Source organism: Leptodactylus fuscus, chromosome 5 (assembly GCF_031893055.1).
Source record: "Leptodactylus fuscus isolate aLepFus1 chromosome 5, aLepFus1.hap2, whole genome shotgun sequence".
Taxonomy (NCBI): Eukaryota; Metazoa; Chordata; class Amphibia; order Anura; family Leptodactylidae; genus Leptodactylus; species Leptodactylus fuscus.
This window is the reverse complement of record NC_134269.1, coordinates 93,170,977-93,190,936: the sequence shown is the minus strand read 5'-3', so window position 1 is coordinate 93,190,936 and position 19,960 is coordinate 93,170,977. Positions and strand designations below refer to the sequence as shown.

The 19,960-nt window shown below is 40.2% G+C and overlaps 1 protein-coding gene across 1 annotated transcript in view; it reads right to left on the bottom strand.

Moving 5' to 3' along the window:
- Positions 1–19,960, bottom strand: part of HCN4 (hyperpolarization activated cyclic nucleotide gated potassium channel 4) — a 119,854-nt gene that overhangs the window by 18,415 nt on the left and 81,479 nt on the right. Inside the window, exons 2-3 of the mRNA XM_075273682.1 lie at positions 8,715–9,138; positions 8,252–8,413 (exon numbers count right to left, since the gene is read on the bottom strand). Coding sequence (XP_075129783.1) covers positions 8,252–8,413; positions 8,715–9,138 — 586 coding nt within the window. The remainder of the gene's footprint in view (positions 1–8,251; positions 8,414–8,714; positions 9,139–19,960) is intronic.

Sequence of the window (19,960 nt, the reverse complement as noted above, 5' to 3'; positions counted from 1 at the left end):
GCCAGTCCAGGGCCTAGTAGTGACTGCTACATCTCCAAACCTCTGCAAACTGCTCAGGCAGTGTCTTACCTCCCACAGAAACAAAGGATCAGGCATATTAAAATCCAAATTGCCTAATCCTCACATCTGCCATCAGTAGAGAATCTAGGCACCCTCATGCATATTAAATAGTCTACTGTCAAGTGTCAATAGCATAGTACTGACTCTAAAACTATCATTCATGATATGATATTGCATATGCCACTTACGCATAATTTTTCAGTTTTTTATTTGTTAAAAAAGTTTAAAATATCCAATAAATTTCATTCCACTTCACAATTGTGTCTCACTTGTTGTTGATTCTTCCCCAAAAAATTTAAATTTGATATCTTTATGTTTGAAGCCTGAAATGTGGCAAAAGGTTGAAAAGTTCAAGGGGGCCGAATACTTTCGCAAGGCACTGTATATATATATGTGTCATATGCACTTTTCAGCCCCTCATTCCTAATTACAGTAATGTTATTCTAAAGCTGATAAAAAGTACAAGTGAAGAAGTGCAATGCTTCATCCCAGTAATTCGGTATATCCAAGGCTAATATCAAAGCGACAACCTTATCTTTGCAGATGATGAGTCACTCATTTTACAGTGATTCCTGCTGCTTGTGATTGGAAGGAATACAGAGCTCACTCTACTTAAAGAAAAAATATAGCTAGAAATGAATGCTAAAGAAACTCCTGAACATTGAAATTGTAACACCAGGAAGGACAGGTTGTAGGATTATACAAATTGAGGAAGTAGCAGGTGTCACTAAGATCTGCAAATGACCATATTTTCAAGCATCTAGTTTCAATCGTTGGTATGTGGGAGGGCATAAAAGCCAGATTGAAAGCAAAGTCACATGAAACCTCACAAATTGGATCAAGTGGTGTGGGATGATAGTGTGATGCCACCTGTTTTTTGACATTCCAGTTTTCGCAAACTGAGAGGGGCAAAATCCTTGAACCCTGGTTTATCACTCTAACCTATGTCGAGTTGTCAGCACTGTTCAACATTGTGTGTCCTGGTGGCTGGGAGAACAATGATGAACTAGAATGACATCAAGATGTGCCAGGAGTTGAACCTCTGCACGAATCGTCTCATTGGAAGATTAATTGTCATCTATTCTGTTCTGCAAGTGAAATTGGATTTCATAAGCCAAAACCAGGGCAGCAAAGAGTGCCAACACACATCATCACAATGACACTGGGCTAAGAGCCAGAAGTCCAGCTACAGGTGTTGTATTGACCTCACACCACCGCTCTGAAAATCTATCATGGTGCACAGCAAGTTGGCAATTGAGGCTGAAATGGAAGTCTAGCCTGTTCAGCAACGAGTCCCACTTTTGTCTCAGACATGGACAAAGCCATGAAGAGGCCTTCCTGGAATTATGATGTGGATTGGCACAATGTACAGTAGCCAGACCCCTCTAGTCTTTATTTCAGGTTCCCCTACAGCTTGGCGTTAAATTGATTTAGTTGAGTACAGCCATTTGTCCAAAGTGTCCCAGGAACAGTTATTTCAACAGGACAATGCCAGGCTACATGTTGCAGATACTACTGTGTGCAGCCTTTGTAGTCTAACTGTTTTACCATGGTTTGCAGCATTTCCAGACTCCCATTAAGCCCAACTGGGACCTCATTAGGACCAACTGCAAAGGGAGCTTCCAGTAATCCTGATGGGTGTGCAAGTGCATTCAATGTGTTATAACATTCCCCATACAACCGTTAATAACCTCATTGACGGCATACCAAGTGATGAAGTGAGTGTATTTCTGCACATGGTGCTCATCCTCATTACTGAAAATGTTTTAATGTTCTGGTTCCAAATGTTATCATTTGCATATCATTAGCATGTCTATCGATCCTGAGATTTCTATAATACTAAGACTTTTCCTTCTTGGCGTTGCAATTTCAATGTTGAAAAGTGTGTAGTTGCCTTCACTGGTTGTCAGTGTGCAGCGATTTCAGCATGGTCGTAGCACAAAGAGTAGTGTAGAAATGCAGAGAACAAAGGTATTACTCTCCTGCTGATCTACTTCACCTTCCACTGAGGACCGGCTGAAGGGTTGGGCTTAATGATCTTTATGTCTTAGCAGTTGTCTTACAGCCTACCACAAGACTTCCAGAAGGCAGAACACAGAAAGCATTACTTTATTTTTGTTTATTCTTAATTCTTACTGTACTACAAGACCAAATATGTCTGACAGAAATAATGCGGCCATACCCCATAGCTGTAGGCCAACAGTTACACTGACAAGCAAAAGGGTAACAATATTTTAAACTTTTGACTTTGGGGCTCCATTTCTCTCCATCCAGTATAGCTGTGTCAGTGAGTCTACCATCATTTTATAGACAATCATCTTGGCTATTTAATACATAGATTTGACTTTCAACTATTTAGCATATGATTAGTTATGTACATTATTGTCATGTAACTGCATTGTTACTTTTTTGCTCCTAAAAATCTAAATTTTCATTTTTATTATGTTGTAAATCCACCTTTGGCTTTCAACTCTGCCAGAATGGATTCAATAATGTCTCAAACGAAATCTAATCCCAGGTCTCTTCTACATGTTCCCAATGTTGGTGCATACTGGTCGACTAGTTTGGGTATGAATATAGCTATTTCTTCAACTCTACCCACAAGTATTCAATTCAGTTGAGGTCTGGAGACTGTGGAACCCAATCCAGCACCTCTACTTCACTGTCCTTTAATCATTTCTTTGCTAATCTCAATGTATGCTTTGGGTCATTGTACTGCTGGAACACTATATCGTCCTTTTCATACCCATAGTTCTTGAGTGTACAAAGTAACTCATCTTATAGGATACTCACACTCACATATAGCTCACACCTTTGGCTGGGAAACAACCTCATATCATCAGGCTTCCTCCACCAAACTTAATAGGTCCTTAAATTTTTCAATCGCTTAGCCCCCTTTTCCCTAGTTTTTACCAGACCCATCAGAACCCAGTCTATTAACTTTTGTCTCATCACTCCAAATCACCCGATTCCAATCTTCTACCGTCCACTTTATGTACTTTTTTGCAAACTCGAGCAGACGATTCTTACGATGATATTGAAATCAAGGCTTCTTCACTCTTTTTCAGGCAACCATTGCAGACTTCACGCGTTCCATAGTGCTTGCATGGATGTCTGTGATCTCACTATTACAAAGCATATGAGACACCTCCACTGCCATGTTTGTTGCACCAGAACTGATAGTCCTTGTGATAAGCTGACTTGTTGATTCCGATATTTTGCCTGGACAGCCACCTCTTGACTGAATGAAAGGACTGACTTCATTTCATATTTTTCCAAATGTCATGGCACTCACATGATGCAGTTTGTCAATATTCTTGGCCGAGAGACCGCTATTGATGAGTTGGCTAAAGCTGTGTCTCTTTTCTTGGGAAATCTTCATGGTTGATCCTTGATTTGAACCAGTGAACTTTCGCTTGGGAATTAACCTAATAACACACCGAGCTATTAGGATATGTTAGAACAGATTGTAATTTGTAGAGTATACAATAGAAGAAATGCAGTTACATGACAATAATCTGCATAACTAATCATTTGCTAAATAGTTGCAATTCAAATATATGTATAAGATAGCCAAGATAATTGTTTATGAAATGATAATGTCTTAAATACGAAGCTGTATTGGATGGTGAGATATGGAACCTGAAAGTCAAAAGTTCAAAACATTGTTATCTTTTTGCTCGTTCGTGTATTCCACTTGAATCCCCTATACACAGGCACACTGAGGTTAGCAAAGCAAAACTAACAAAAAGTGGTGGGATCTGATGACAATGAACATTTCCACTGCTCTAGAATAGAATGCTTGCTTGCTTTACACAATTCTATCTGACAATTGGCATTGTGTTTTGGTGATGTAACACTTGCATATACATGCTTGGTCTTGGACAGGCCATATCACTAAGCTTCTGTAACATATACAGAAGGAGGTTTGGAAATCTGCAGCTATTGAGTTCGCCTCTGCACTCGGCAACCCCATTCTAACTTTACATGGTGTACACTTTTTGGATCCATGCTTTTTAGAAAAGTTTGTATAGGTGACTGCAATTGGATTAATTGAAACACCGGAATTCAATGACTAATACCTGGTTCACACATGCTGATGTGTTCCGTCCGTAAGGGTCCGCATGAGGACCCCTACGGACGGAACACAAGCGCAACTGCAAGCGCTGTGCAGTTCAAGCGCACGGGCCCCATTGACTATAATGGAGTCCGTGGGCTTGAACTGCAAAGCGCTTGCAGTTGCGCTTGTATTCCATCCGGGAGGGTCCTCATGCGGACTCCTTCCGGACGGAACACATCAGCATGTGTGAACCAGCCCTAGGAGATGAATCCCAATACTTTTGTCCATATAGGGTGTATGTATATTGTGTGGATTATAATGTATTTATTATGCTTTCACAGTTTGCTGTTCCATGTTTGAGAAATTCCTTTTTGAGACACATTATTTCTGCCTCTAGCCATAAAGCCATTAAACTACACAGTATAGTAGAAATAGTAGTTGACAGGTTCCTAAAAACATTGCAAATATTCTCTGACTGCCATCTGGTTCCATGTCAAAATGTGATCAAACCCTTACAAGTTTTTATGTGAAGTGGTTACCACTACTTCTCTCTTTATAAATTATGCTTTGAGACTGATCAATGTTTTCCTATCTCTTTTTAGGCATTTACTAGGGAAACATATTTTTGTTATTCCTTGATCACTGAAGCCTGTAGCAAATAATGACAAATTTGTCTGCAGCAAGACAGTGAATGTTACTTGGAAAGTGAGAGATTCACATAGATATTATAATTAATTTGGAAAGACTTTTGAAAGAACCTTGGAGACACTGACAGGCTGAATGGAAGACATCTGAAATGGAAATGAGAATTTCCTGCAAACTTCAAAAATATGTCTTCTATTATAATATGTAAATACGTGGCTCTGCGAATACTATCCACACGGCACTGAGCTTAAAATGGGATGAGAAAATACATTCACAGTTTCAGTTTTGTGACAGAAATACAGTTCAGCACTTCAGTTTGTATGAATGAAGATTGTTTTTATGTCACAAGATACCAGATGAGAAGCTTTTCCACCGTATTTCATAAACCGTCTGTACTCAAAAGAAGTCTGTTTTTTACATCTACTCAGTGGTGCACACACGGGTTTTGGGGCGAGAATAAGATGCATCTAAACTACCCCAGACATCTTGACAATTTTTTTTCTCAATATGCAGTTGCAGCAAAGTAACAATCTGAAAATCAGTGGCAATGCTGACAAGCTCCATGTATAGCTGGCTGATGGAGGTTTCTTTGCCATTTGTCACCTTTCAGGGGGCACTTATGTTTCAGGGGCACTATGTGGGGCACTTATGTTTTAGGGGTACTATGTGGGGCACATATGTTTCAGGGGTACTATGTGGGGCACTTATGTTTCAGGGGCACTTATGTTTCAGGGGTACTATGTGGGGCACTTATGTTTCAGGGGTACTATGTGGGGCACTTAGATTTCAGGGGTACTATGTGGGGCACTTATCTTTCAGGGGTACTATATGGGGCACTTATGTTTCAGGGGTACTATGTGGGGCACTTATATTTCAGGGGTACTATATGGGGCACTTATGTTTCAGGGGTACTATGTGGGGCACTTATGTTTCTGGGGTACTATATGGGGCACATAAGTTTTAGGGGTACTATATGGGGCACTTATGCTTCCGGCAGCAATATGTGGATAATTACACTTCAGATGGCACTATGTGGAGAATTCATTCTTTAAGGGGCACTATGTGGTGCATTTTTTCTTTAGTGGCATTAGATGGGATATGTACTCTTTATATGCCCCACCCAGTGTGGCTATTGATCACTGGATCTAGAAGGATAAATAGCTGCCACAGAACCGCATTACGGTTTTTCCTCCAGCGCTTTTAACAGAAAGTCTTCAGAATTTTCCTATGTGGACTTTCTGTTTCCAATATACCTATATGGATACAGCTGGCGTTTCGTAGGTATAATTAATATGCTGCGATTTGCAAAAAATGAAAGTGTTTTTCAAATCACATCATTTCTGCTGTGGATTATATTTCTGCAATGTGTGGATAGGATTAGCCAGAATCCCATCCACTTTGTATTTAAAGACTAGATGTGCTGTATGAAAGTATAAAAGATGCAGGATTATTGGCATAACATCACCCTCTGCAGTAGCGATTGTTCCGATTGTATTGTCTTTGTATACAGGCTGATGTAAACAAGCAATGATCGACCTGTTTACCATCAGTTGGCATTCATCTTGCCTGCATCTGAAGGTGTAACTAGAGCTTAAGCGAGCTTCTGTGCTAAAGGGGGTTTCCACAATAAATACAAAACTCGCTGTAGGTTGGGGATGATGTAAAATAAAAAAAGAAGTCCTGATGTGTTATTTAATCTCTGTACTGTCAGAAGGGTGGTGTCAGGCAGGGGTTGTGATTCAGAGCTCCAATGAGAGGCAGCCAGTGTCAGAGCTCAGAGTCACACTGACCTAACAGTACAGAGCCTCAATAGCACATCAGGCACCAAAAGTAACAGCACTGATTGCTTGAGAATGGTGAGGGATAGAGAAAAACTTCTTATTGCCCCATAATCAGTGGATTATAGCCAAATAACAAATACTAAGAACTGAAGGAGGTGGACGTAGTGAAAGGACCACTTAAAGATTAAGGCACCATTTTGCAAAAAAAAAAATAAATCTGCGTTTTTTTAAGTTTCAGATTGTTTTGTGGTTATTTGAGCCAAAGCCAGGAGAAATAGAAATAAGAACTATAAAGGAAACTCTTATACTTCTCCATTCTGCTCAGTCCAATCATTTGGCTCAAAAAACTGCAGCAAAATATGCAACAAAAAAAAATGCCTTTACACATTGTGGAGCCTTAGCCTAAGACCTACTAAAGATTCTGAACAAGTATGGTGTTCACAGAATGACATGAAGGAATAGAGACAATGCTTGTGGTTTTGCAGCTAAAATGAACATGAACCTTTTTTTTTTTTCATAATTTTAAAGCACGTTTTTGAAAATGCAGCTTTTCCACAGATGGAAGTCAAACACTCTCTAAAACCTCAAAATCACAACCCAACTATGAAGCATAATGGAGGGAGCATCATAGCTGGATATGCTTTAGGATATGTTCACATTGTGGAAAACCTTTTCCGCCGTGTGAACATTCCGCACGGCTAGCCGCAACGGGATGCCAATGCAGCATCAGCTTTCTGTCACTGTATACCGCTCCTGATTAGGCCCGAATGAATGGGCCTAAACAGAAGCATGTCTCGAGCCACGGAATCCACGGCATGATAGGTCATCTCGCTTCTTTTTTCCGCTACTAGCTAGCGGGAAAAAAAGCGAGTGGCTCCCATTGAAGTCAATGGGAGCTTTTTTGCAGGCGGATTTTGAGGCAAATTCCACGTCAAAATCTGCCTGCAAAAAACTCTGTGTGAACTAGCCCTTATTGTGTCAGTGCTTGGACACTCTGTTATTATTAGGAGAATCATTACGGGGCAATGCTGTCTGATTTCCATTGTGGTGCCAGGACCTCCTACAGTACATACCATACTTATAAAGAAGCCATGGCTTCTTCATAAATCCATTGGTTCCTGTGCCAGTAGGGCTGTTCATTAAATCTGGCATACGATATGCTAGTCTTAATAAATTTGCCCCAATGTCAAGTGAAAATTTCTAGTCTAAATTTACACCACACATTAGTTGGCCTAGAAGGTTTTGGTGCTTTCCTTTTTGTATTTTTGGCACACAAAGTCACAACTTATGCCACAAGCCTTCACAGTAAGACCAAGTCTCTTATTTGCACATGTTAGAAAGTGTCAGAAAAGTGTCTAAACACTTCATCAATGTGGTGGACAGCAAGTAAGACAGTTTTTTGGTTCAAATTATGCCAGAATTCTGGCGCATTTTGCTAAATAAATCTCCGCCATGTGTTTGTCTATGATTGTGACTTAGATTGGGCCAAATTATATTAGTATATAGAAATCCACATAAATTAAAAGGGTTCGCTTACATATTCTTGCAACTGTATATTAAGGAAAATTTCATCCTTTCTACATTTAAAAATGAAAAGCCTAATTACGGCAGATTATTTATGCCAATTGTCATCTTCACTGCCAAATCTCCAAAAAGATAAATCTACCGAACAAACCTCTGACAAGTACGTAACTGTTATACTCACCTGCATGCGGTTTAAAGAAACCCAACAATTATCAGGAAATTCCTGCAACATGGGCACCAAAAACTGCAAGCAGCCATCCCAGTGGCAAAGGAGTAACATCATGCCAATTAAATTTACAATGCGTACCACAGCACTTGCCAGGTCATACGTCATGTGAAAAATCTGAAGGGGGAAAAAGCGACAATGAAAGGAGTTATAATTATTTATCATAAGAATAAAAGAAGAAAATAAAGCAATAATACAGTTATAATGTTGTGCACCTCTGCAGAAGCAGTGGGTAATGGAAATCGAAATGCGAGTCTCAATTAATCAAAATGGCGGTATCTTAACAATAATATTTAGTTTTAGTTTTTTAAGTACATTTTTAACACCTCTGCATCATTTTGAGATAAATTCCCCAAAGCCAGCACCAATACAATACTGAAAAAAACCAATGCAATAATTTATAAATATTTGAACCTACTTCCTCCCACTGGTGAATATACCGGATAAGCCTGGAAAGTCTCAGGAGTCGAAGCAAGCTGAGCACTTTAGTGAAGCGTACAATTCGTAAGGCTCTGGCAGTCTTATAAACCTCTGAGTCAATTCGTGTTTCAACAATAAGAAAAATGTAGTCCACAGGAATGGAGGATACAAAGTCCACAAGAAACCAACTTTTTAGATAGCGAATCTTGATACGTTGAGGCTCCAGGATGATTTCTGTATTGTCCTCCACTACAATCCCTGTGCGAAAGTTCAGCACCAGATCCACAAGGAAGAATGTGTCTGAGACAACATTAAAGACAATCCAAGCAGGTGTGTTCTCCTCCTTAAAGAAAGTGATGCCCACTGGAATGATAATGAGATTCCCCACCATCAACAGTAACATTGTAAGGTCCCAGTAAAACCTGTAAGTAAAGAATAGAAGATTATACATTACTAAGACCAAGTCTTTTGTAATGCCAAATTAAAATAAGTATGCTGTAAGTTTCTAAATTATAACCAAGTTTCCATGTTCATTCTCATGAGATTTGTGGAAGACACAGAGGATGAGCCTTTGTATTCCTTTTCAGTGTGTCCTTCACTTTCAAGACAAAGACACAAGTGAAGGACAAGACAGTTTAAAAGGGTGAGAGCAACATAGCATTAATCATTGAAGAAGACTGAAATCGGAGCATAAGGAATATTAGTGAGGTCAAAATTTCTATCTTACTCTCTATACCTTTATAATACTGAAAGGTTAGAGTTTTGCTACCACTAGGAATGACATAGTTTAGGCTTATTATGCAGTGAGCCCCCGAATGGCCAGATAGCTTTATGTCAGTTCAGTACAACTGTGATGGCGCATTATGATGCAGTAAGTTCCATACACATAGCCAAGTTCAGTCTGGAGTACAGCCTGCACACCGGCCAAGTTTCCCATATGGATCTCGCTTGTGATCATATGGCTTTAAGTTCCTTCCCCTAGACTGTGTGTAGCATTTACCTGATGTTCACTTTATTTACTCACTGGTAGATTAGTGTCTGTAATTTATAATTCCCTTGATGTTCTGGAGATGAATTCTCTATGCACTGACTACCTGGTAAATATGGGAAGAAGTTGTGTTAAACAGAGCAGCCAATCTGAAGGAGCAGAGCTGTGCGGAGGGAAAGAGCAGCAGAGTGAAGCAATGGTGAAAAAAGTAAATGGAAAAATGCTGCAAAAGTGATTGTCAATTAGTTGTCAAATAAATGCAAAGTGAACAAATAAAAGAGAACTCTAAGCCCCACTGGGCAGAAAAAACCACACATGTAAATGTTTTTCATCGCATTTTTAAGTTTTGTGCTGTGGAAATTCATATGAGTTTTCTGTTGAGTTTTTCATTGCGTTTTTGTTCCAGTTTCTCGTGCCATAAAGGTGATTGAAAGGCTATGTTGAAAATCCTAAGGAATCATGGTCCTCTGCTATTTAGGCCAGGGCCCCACGGGCCGGAAACGCCGTGGGAAAAATCACGGCGTTTTACAGTACTTGGAAAGTGGATGGGATTCATGCGAATCCCATGCCAACTTTGCGGAAAGACATCGTTGCGTTTTTGAAAATTGCAGCATGTCAGTTATATCTACGGAAACGCTGTCGGCTTTCCCATAGATATATAATTGTAACAGAAAGTCCGCGGAGGAAAACTCTGTGAACTTTCTGTTGAACGCGCTGCGGGAAGAACCACAAAGTGTTCACGCCGCGGTTGTTCCTGCAGTGCTTTAGCGCAGTGGTTCTGGCACGGTTGAGCCTTGGTTGAGCCTTAGCCTCAACCAAGCAAAACAGTGAGTTTTTGTCTGTGGATTTAGATGCTTTTCTGCTGCGTTTCTGTGTAGTTTCTGCAACACATTTATCATGCTGCGGTTTTCACACTCTCCTTAGAAATCTATGGAGGGAAAAACTCAGTGTTTCCGAAACTATAATTGACATGATGCGAGTTGAAAAACTTGAATGTTTTTAAAAAACGCAGCTTTTCCGCAGCATTTTTTTCTGCAGTGTGGGGCTAAGATTAGACAAAATTGCATTCACTATGCTGGTACTGTAAAACGCGACGTGTTTTTCCGCTGCATTTCCATAATGCCCAAAAAACGCTGCGTTTCCGCAGCCTAAATCAGATCAGTATTTGGCCTTTTGCCTTCAAAGCAGCTTCAGTTTTTCTAGGTACACTTGTTTGAAGTCAGGGATTTTGTAGGATTCTAGTCAGGAGGGGTTGAACTTGAATGGGTTTGTAAAGGTGACCGCTCGTGTGCATCTTCTGCCTGTCCGCGGGGAAAGACGCGTTTTTTTTTTAACCGGACACAAAGTCCTGCATGTCCGACTTTGTGTCTGGCTAAAAAGAAACGGTTTCCCGCGGACACAGATAGTCACCTTTACAATCTCATTCAAGTGAATAGGTTGCCCTCACCTGTTAGGGGTCGTTCACACTACTGCTGGTGACCGTAGGAAGTGTCCGTTGTTATTGTTCGTTAGCAATGGACACTAGCAGAACCGTCACAAATCTGTTCAAAATTCCATTGATTTCAATAGGATTTTATCTTGTGTCCATTAGTGACCGCTAGTGTCTGTTTGCACCAAATTTGTCACGTGTCTGTTATTTTTTGCAGAGGAATCCTGCAAAATAATAGTTTCATGACGGACTTCAAGCATGTTATTTCTTAACATTAAAATCTATGGGTAGTGGACAGTAACGGATGGGCGTCCAAAAGGGTCACAGCAGGTCCAGGGAGCACTTCTTAGGGCCTTTTTCAACCCTGTGGTTACTTCAGCCATCTTTTTCGGTGTGGCCTGCTGGAGGAGCAATATATCAACCAGGGACAGAAATAGACTTGACAGGCTGATCAGGAGGGCCAGCTCTGTCCTGGGGAGCCCCCTGGACCCAGTACAGGTGGTGGTGACAGAAGGATGCTGCCTGTGACGAGCTCCATGCGGGAGAATAAATCCCACCGCATGTATGATACCTTGATGGCACTTGGCAGCACTGTAAGTGACTGACTAGTTCATCCCAAGTGTGAGAAGGAGCGCTATCGGAGGTCCTTTCTCACAACCACGGTAAGGCTACATCATCTATATCAGACCAAGTGAAGATTACTCCGCACAGAGAACTAAATGACCCTGAAGTCTTCTTTCTTTCTTTTCTTCCTTAGCTGCTATGGATTCCTAGTATTTTTCTCAGCATATGTGTGTCTACTCCTATAATATATTACTATTTATTATCCTGTATCTGTATTACCATGCTGCTGTAACACACTGAAATTTCCCTGCGGTGGGACTATTAAAGGATTATCTTATCTTTTCTTATCTTACACTGTCCATTATTACTGTCCTTTTTTTTTCTGTGCATGGTCATAAAACAGAAACAAAAAAAGCAAAAAAAAACCCAATAATATAAGAAGGGACACTAACAGACACTAACTGATGCTAATGTGTCCATTAAAAGGATCAGTTAAAAAAAATGACACATTAACATCAGTTAGTGTCCGTTAATGTCTGTTATAATACACTCACCGGCCACTTTATTAGGTACACCATGCTAGTAACGGGTTGGACCCCCTTTTGCCTTCAGAACTGCCTCAATTCTTCGTGGCATAGATTCAACAAGGTGCTGGAAGCATTCCTCAGAGATTTTGGTCCATATTGACATGATGGCATCACACAGTTGCCGCAGATTTGTCGGCTGCACATCCATGATGCGAATCTCCCGTTCCACCACATCCCAAAGATGCTCTATTGGATTGAGATCTGGTGACTGTGGAGGCCATTGGAGTACAGTGAACTCATTGTCATGTTCAAGAAACCAGTCTGAGATGATTCCAGCTTTATGACATGGCACATTATCCTGCTGAAAGTAGCCATCAGATGTTGGGTACATTGTGGTCATAAAGGGATGGACATGGTCAGCAACAATACTCAGGTAGGCTTTGGCGTTGCAACGATGCTCAATTGGTACCAAGGGGCCCAAAGAGTGCCAAGAAAATATTCCCCACACCATGACACCACCACCACCAGCCTGAACCGTTGATACAAGGCAGGATGGATCCATGCTTTCATGTTGTTGACGCCAAATTCTGACCCTACCATCCAAATGTCGCAGCAGAAATCGAGACTCATCAGACCAGGCAACGTTTTTCCAATCTTCAATTGTCCAATTTCGATGAGCTTGTGCAAATTGTAGCCTCAGTTTCCTGTTCTTAGCTGAAAGGAGTGGCACCGGGTGTGGTCTTCTGCTGCTGTAGCCCATCTGCCTCAAAGTTCGACGTACTGTGCGTTCAGAGATGCTCTTCTGGCTACCTTGGTTGTAACGGGTGGCTATTTGAGTCACTGTTGCCTTTCTATCAGCTCGAACCAGTCTGGCCATTCTCCTCTGACCTCTGGCATCAACAACGCATTTCCGCCCACAGAACTGCCGCTCACTGGATGTTTTTTCTTTTTCGGACCATTCTCTGTAAACCCTAGAGATGGTTGTGCGTGAAAATCCCAGTAGATCAGCAGTTTCTGAAATACTCAGACCAGCCCTTCTGGCACCAACAACCATGCCACGTTCAAAGGCACTCAAATCACCTTTCTTCCCCATACTGATGCTCGGTTTGAACTGCAGGAGATTGTCTTGACCATGTCTACATGCCTAAATGCACTGAGTTGCCGCCATGTGATTGGCTGATTAGAAATTAAGTGTTAACGAGCAGTTGGACAGATGTACCTAATAAAGTGGCCAGTGAGTGTAGGTGTCTGTTGTTTTTTTTTTTTTTTAATGGCCATTAACAAAATGGATATCCAACTGTAGTGTGAATCCACACTTAAATGCCACAGGAGAGTTTGAACAAGCTTTGCATGTTTGAAACAAAGTGATTTACCCACAATTTTGTAAAGGTGCCAACAATTTTGTCTTGCTCATTTTTGGAGTTTTGTTTGAAATTATGTCCAATTTGGCTTTTTTTTCTCAGTTTTTTTGTGTTGTTCCAAAACACACAAAGGGAATAAACATGTGTATAACAAAACATGAAATTGCAATAATTTTCTGGAAAAATGTCAAGGGTGGCAATAATTACAACCTTGACTGTATATATGGAGAAAGAAAGGGAAAGCTGGGTAAGACATGGCTATGCTTAACAAAAGTTACTGTGCAGAGGATGCTTGATGAGTTTAGTTTCCTGGTATGGTTTTTAAGTGAAATGGTAGACATGCTGGTACCGAGGGCCATTATACCCTGTTTGTACAGTACAGGTCTTCCATGTACCTCAGTCCAGGTGTTGACTCATTACTGGGCTATAAAGCTGTGCAGGGGAAGGGGGAAAAGACACAGTTCTTGTGACACAGAACGTGTCTAAGGTCTGTTGCAAACGACCGTGAATTAAAAGCACAGGCAGCACATGAGTGACATGGGGATGTTTCCCTGTTCCGCCCATGCACGGGCCATGTTTCTGCAGCTCCTTTCATTAAATAAATGGGAGTCATGGAAGCAAGGGCCACCTAATAGAACAGGAATAGTACCTTTTCTATATTTTGCGGCCCGGACTGTCGGGTCCACACACAGGACCCTGAAATTCATGCTATGTATGTAAGATAACTTTTGTCTCTTGTTTATTGATCCAAGTAGTTGGGAGTATTTGTATAGTAATGGAAGTTATATGTTAATTAGTGCTCAGCTAAGCAGGAGTTAATTGGTATTCTTTTTCTGTCTGAATATGCAGAGCAGTTTTTAGATCATTTAAGGATATGCTTAGATCATAATAAAACATTCACAACCAGTTTACATTTATATATATTTTAAAAAGCTAATAAAGACAAATTCAAAGAGAGATCATCAATTCCCAAGGAACATGGCAGCATATGATGCCAGATTCCGAATCTTTTTTTTTTTTTTTTTTAGTTAAGCTGGTTTAATTAAATTGAAGCTTCAGTGTAGACAGATTTTTGTACGTGTAAATGGGGACTATTGTTTATACAGTATGGAAACTGTCTTTTTAGCAAGACACAACCTGCCTTTTTAGCACCACACTCGATGGCATTATAGGCCACATGCTCCCATGTGGTTCTTGTTTCTGCAGATACTGTGCTTAAAGAGAATAATTTCATTTACCAACAATTAATGTGATAATTTTTGAGGAGAACTGTGTACTGATCCAATGGACACCAGAGACAGGGTTAGTGACTCACTGGGCACATAACAGGGACATTTTCTGCTGCTGCAAACAAATGTATTTTGTAGGTTTGCCCTTTATAATGAAGCACATTGGTAGTCGTTAGGCCAAACATCTCATGTCTGAAATAGGAACCAGAATTGTGTTACATGTTATAGCCATTAATGTCTTCTTCCATTCCATCCTCATTGTAGAAGGATCAGGACAAATTTGTGAGCTCTTGTAATGTCCAACAATACGCAATAAATAGCCTCAACAGCAAAGGGATCCTTGTTTATTCTTTTATTAGGAAAGTGTTTATTGTCACATATGTATGTTTTGTAGCTGATCATATGGCTCTCCTATTGGTGCTGCCATAATGCATCATAGTCTTCTGGATCGTATATGAGGAAATCATTTGACTATCTACACCATTATCTGATGGACAGTAGTAACAGCGACTATACTAATATACAGCATATGCTTTCTATGGTTTGTGACCATCACAATTCATAGGTCCAGTAAAGCACATATTGTATTCTTTGTGCCTCTAGATTAAAAGGATTCTATTGGAATTTTACTCTTGCTCATTTCTCCATTAGCTTGCCTGCACAAAACGCAAAAAATATACTGATCAGGACAACAGAACTTAATGTATAATAAGGTCATAAATAATAAGTTTCTTTGACTTTTTGTTACAAATAGGGAAACTACTCAGCTGTGGCCTTGTACTTCCATCAGGTGACTGATGTCTTTATTGACTTCTTCTGTCAATAAAACGTGCAAGGCTCTGGCATAGTTGATGTGCTTAGTATTGATCACATGGCTAGCGCTAATTCTTCTTTGCAGAGGTTAGTTAATCCTTGAAAATAAAAATCCTTTATTAGTATAAAGAAACCAAAAATAGCAGTACAGCCTTTAATATAATATTGAAGTAAAAAGGGACAATGAGCTCATCTGTGACCAAGGATAACATCTGCATTAACTTTACCTATTTTCCCCTTTGGGTATTCTAGTTTCATCCAACAACATCTTGTGGCTGATTTTGAGAAAGGGACATGAGAGTCTGTGAGTCCCTCATTTATGTGAACTATATACCGCCCTGTAAATAACAGCATTTGTTATGGACTGGTTGCTGAATGGTGTAATTCTATGTGAAAATATATTGTAAGCCGATGGCTGGTGAGGTAATGGAGGGGGTGTACATCTCACCCAGACTACGAAGGTGGGTGAGATGAGAAAACTCCAGAAAGAATGGTTCTCAGCAGATAACTATTGTCTGCTGAGGGTTATTTCAGAGCTCCGATTACTGGGCAGGATTTTTAGGAATGGCAGGTAGGTTGGTAGTGGGACCTGTAATTCCACTCCCCTCCAGTCCACACTTTGGGGATGTTCCGGCAGCGACTCAGCTACAGAGAGTTTGCTCATCAAGGGAGGCTTAAGAAGCCAGCTCCAGCAGCAGACTGTGGGCAGAGCTTGGCTGGAGAGCCAAAGAGAGAGGTCATATTTTTGGAGCTGTGTCCTGAATGATTCTACTGGCTTTTGTATTTCTGTTATTCTAGGTGAGGTAACCTATTCTATGTTTAGTTAGAGCCTAGCCGGACAGGTATTTATTTTTGTATTGTTTCCTTTTGTTGCTGCACTACCTTTTTGAGTGAAAATAAAACTCTACCTTTGTTTTGGACTAAAGAAACTGGACTTGTGAGTCTATGCCACCCCACCTAGCAACCCCAGACCCTGACAATATATATATATATATATATATATATATATATATATTGCAAAGAAAACAAGTTCATATTCAATATTTGGTGGAATAACCATGATTTTTAATCCCAGCTTTCATGCGCCTTGGCTTTCCACCAGTCTTTCACACTGCTTTTGGGTGACCTTATACCACTCCTGGCACAAAAATTTAAGCAGTTCTTCTTTGTTTGATGGCTTGTGACTGTCCATTTTCCTCTTGATTACATTCCAGAGGTTTTCAATGGGGTTCAGGTCTGGAGATTGGGCTGGCCATGACAGGGTCTTGATGTAGTGCTCCTACATCTACACACTGTTTGACCTAGCTGTGCGGCATGGCGCATTGTCCTGCTGGAACAAACAGTCCGCAGAGTGGGGAAACATTGCCTGAGCAGAAGAAAGCCAGTGTTTTTCCAGGATAACCTTGTATGTGGCTTGATTCATATGTCCTTCACAATGATTAACCTGCCCAATTCCAGTCTTGCTGAAGCATCTCCAGATCATCACAGATACTCCACCAAATTTCACAGTGGGTGCAAGACACTGAGGCTTGTAGGCCTCTCCAGGTCTCCGTCTAACCATTAGATTACCTAGTGTTGGCCAAAGCTGAAAATTACACTCATCAGAGAAGGTTACCTTACTCCAGTCCCCTATGGTCCAATCCTTATGGTCTTCGGCAAACTTCAGCCTGGCTCTCCTTTGTGTCTCATTGATGAAAGGCTTCCTTCTGCTCAGGTAATATTCCCCAACTCTGAGGACTGTTTTTTTCCAGCAGGACAATGTGCCATGCCACACAGCTAGGTCAATCAATGTGTGTATGAAGGAGCTCTACATCAAGACCCTGTCATGGCCAGCCCAATCTCCAGACCTGAACCCCACTGAAAACCTCTGGAATGTAATCAAGAGAAAGATGGATAGTCATAAGCCATCAAATAATGAAGAACTGCTTAAAATTTTGGGCCAGGAGTGGCATAAGGTCACCCAAAAGCAGTGTGAATGGTGGAAAGCATGCCAAGACGCATGAAAGCTGGAATTAAAAATCATGGTTATTCCACCATATATTGATCTCTGAACTCTTCCTGAGGTAAAACATTAGTATTGTTGTTTCTAAATGAATATGAACTTGTTTTCTTTGCATTATTTGAGGTCTGACAGCGCTGCTTCTTTTTTATTATTTTGACAATTTCTCAATTGCTGCAAATAAATACATTTTTTGCTTTGAATTTCGGAGACTTGTTGTCAGTAGTTTATATAATAAAAGAACAATGTACATTTTACTCAAAAATATACCAATGAAGAGAAAAATAAGAGAAACTGAAAATTTTGCAGTGGTCTCTTAATTTTTTCCAGAGCTGTATATCTTATATTATTTTATGAACATTCATTTCAGTACCCAATGAATTACCCACCTTTCACCATCAGCATCATCTACTATCTAATGCCTGGCTCTCACTAGCTTATGTGTTCCATCTGGAAGGAGTCCGCATGAGGACCCCCCCAGACTGAATACAAGCGCAGTGCAGTTGCGCTTCTATTCCATCCGCGGGGGTCCTCATGTAGACTCCTTCTGGAAGGAACACATGAGCTAGTGTGAACCGACCCTAAGTTCTCAATGGCTCTTGCAGAGATGGCTATTGTGGAGAGCCATTTACATGGTGGTTTGTAAATGGCGGATTGCAGCAAAAGAGGGAGTGTTCTCTTCAAGGAATGTGGCCTTTATAAAAGGGCACAACTAAATATTTTCAGGCCTCTAAACCTTACCTTTTGTTAATGGTACAATGTAAAATAAAATAGCAAATTGCAGCATTTTTATTTATGCCTTTTAGTGATCACTATCATTACAGGGTTCAGATTACTGTATGATTTGTAACAGCTACAGTAATAACCTCCAAAAATTCCCACATAATGGTTACAGTTATCATGCCTTGCACAAAACTTCGCAACTTTTTTAACTTTTGCAAAGCCTTTACCACTTTCCTGGAAGGGTTTGGTGTGGGTGGGGCCACCATCCCTGCCAGATTTATGTTAATTTACATCAGTTAAGTCAATACAGTAGAATTTTCTATGTGAGAAGTGAGGCATCTCTTAGTTTTCAATGACAATTCAGGCATCCCATACTTCTTCCAAGATGGCATAGCTGTCTGCACATCACATGGTACAGAGTGTAAGAAAACAAAGGATGCTATGCTATATGTTGAAAATAATAGCATTATATAAATCATATAGTCACAGTCTTTGGATGGTCAAACTCAACAAATAAATAAAACTTAACCTTCAACGATGTCAAGTATGAAAATTGTACACATAAAGATGTCCACTAATCTAGTTAAATGATTGTCAGTGATAGTACTTATAGTAATCCCAGGGCTGTGTCTTGGTAAAGTCTGCAGTACCCGGATACATCTGTCAAACGAACCATGTAGGGTGTTATATTCAACCCCTATGTGAGTCTATGATGCTTACCGTACTTTTCTCTACGCATGACTGGTGCGGAGAACGCGCAGAAAACACACGGACACCAGTCTATGTGGTCCGTGTGGTTTCTTAGCTACCCGTTTTTTAATGTGTGTAGGTTTCTGCTCGGGTGGTCCCCAAGCGGACTTCCCGAACGCACATGTGAACTGGGCCTAAGTCATTTAGAACTATAACCCATTATCAACAGTGAACCTTTTCATACTGAAGGTCTTAAAAATAGACACATAATAACAATGAAAGACCAGAATAGCAGCTTGTTGATAGTTTCCAGATAGCAGGATAATAAAAGCTTTGTATTTCTACCAAAGTGAAATAGAAAAACATATAAAACTAAATATAAATAACGTTATATACTATATTCTATTACTGTATAATTAATTTATATAAAAAATGGACACATGTACATCTACATTTTGCAACCATTAAGCCGTCATAATCTATGTATATACACTGAAGATTTACATTTAAGTTACAAATACTTGCAAAAACATAATTCCTGTTAAATTCAACAATGTGAATTATGAGCAGGATATGAGGTTACTTAATTTGCTATATTCTACTTTGATCTTGCACCAAGCCACAAGTTCACAGAATCTTAATCACATTTGTCATTGTGACTTCCCCTTCAAGCTGACTCACAGCTGTTAGTTCCTATCTAGGGATTCAATTCATTACAATAACACTATTGGTACAAGGTGCATTGATTCATCCTACTATCTAAAAGCGACCAGAATGAAACCATAAAGCATCAATGTGTGGAATCTATACATACCAATGTGAGAATCACTGGTGCAGAAATCCCATTGGTAAGCAATGGGTTAAAGAGCAATACTGAAATACCTCTAGTCAATGGGGAGGGGAGCTTTATAAGACAGAGCT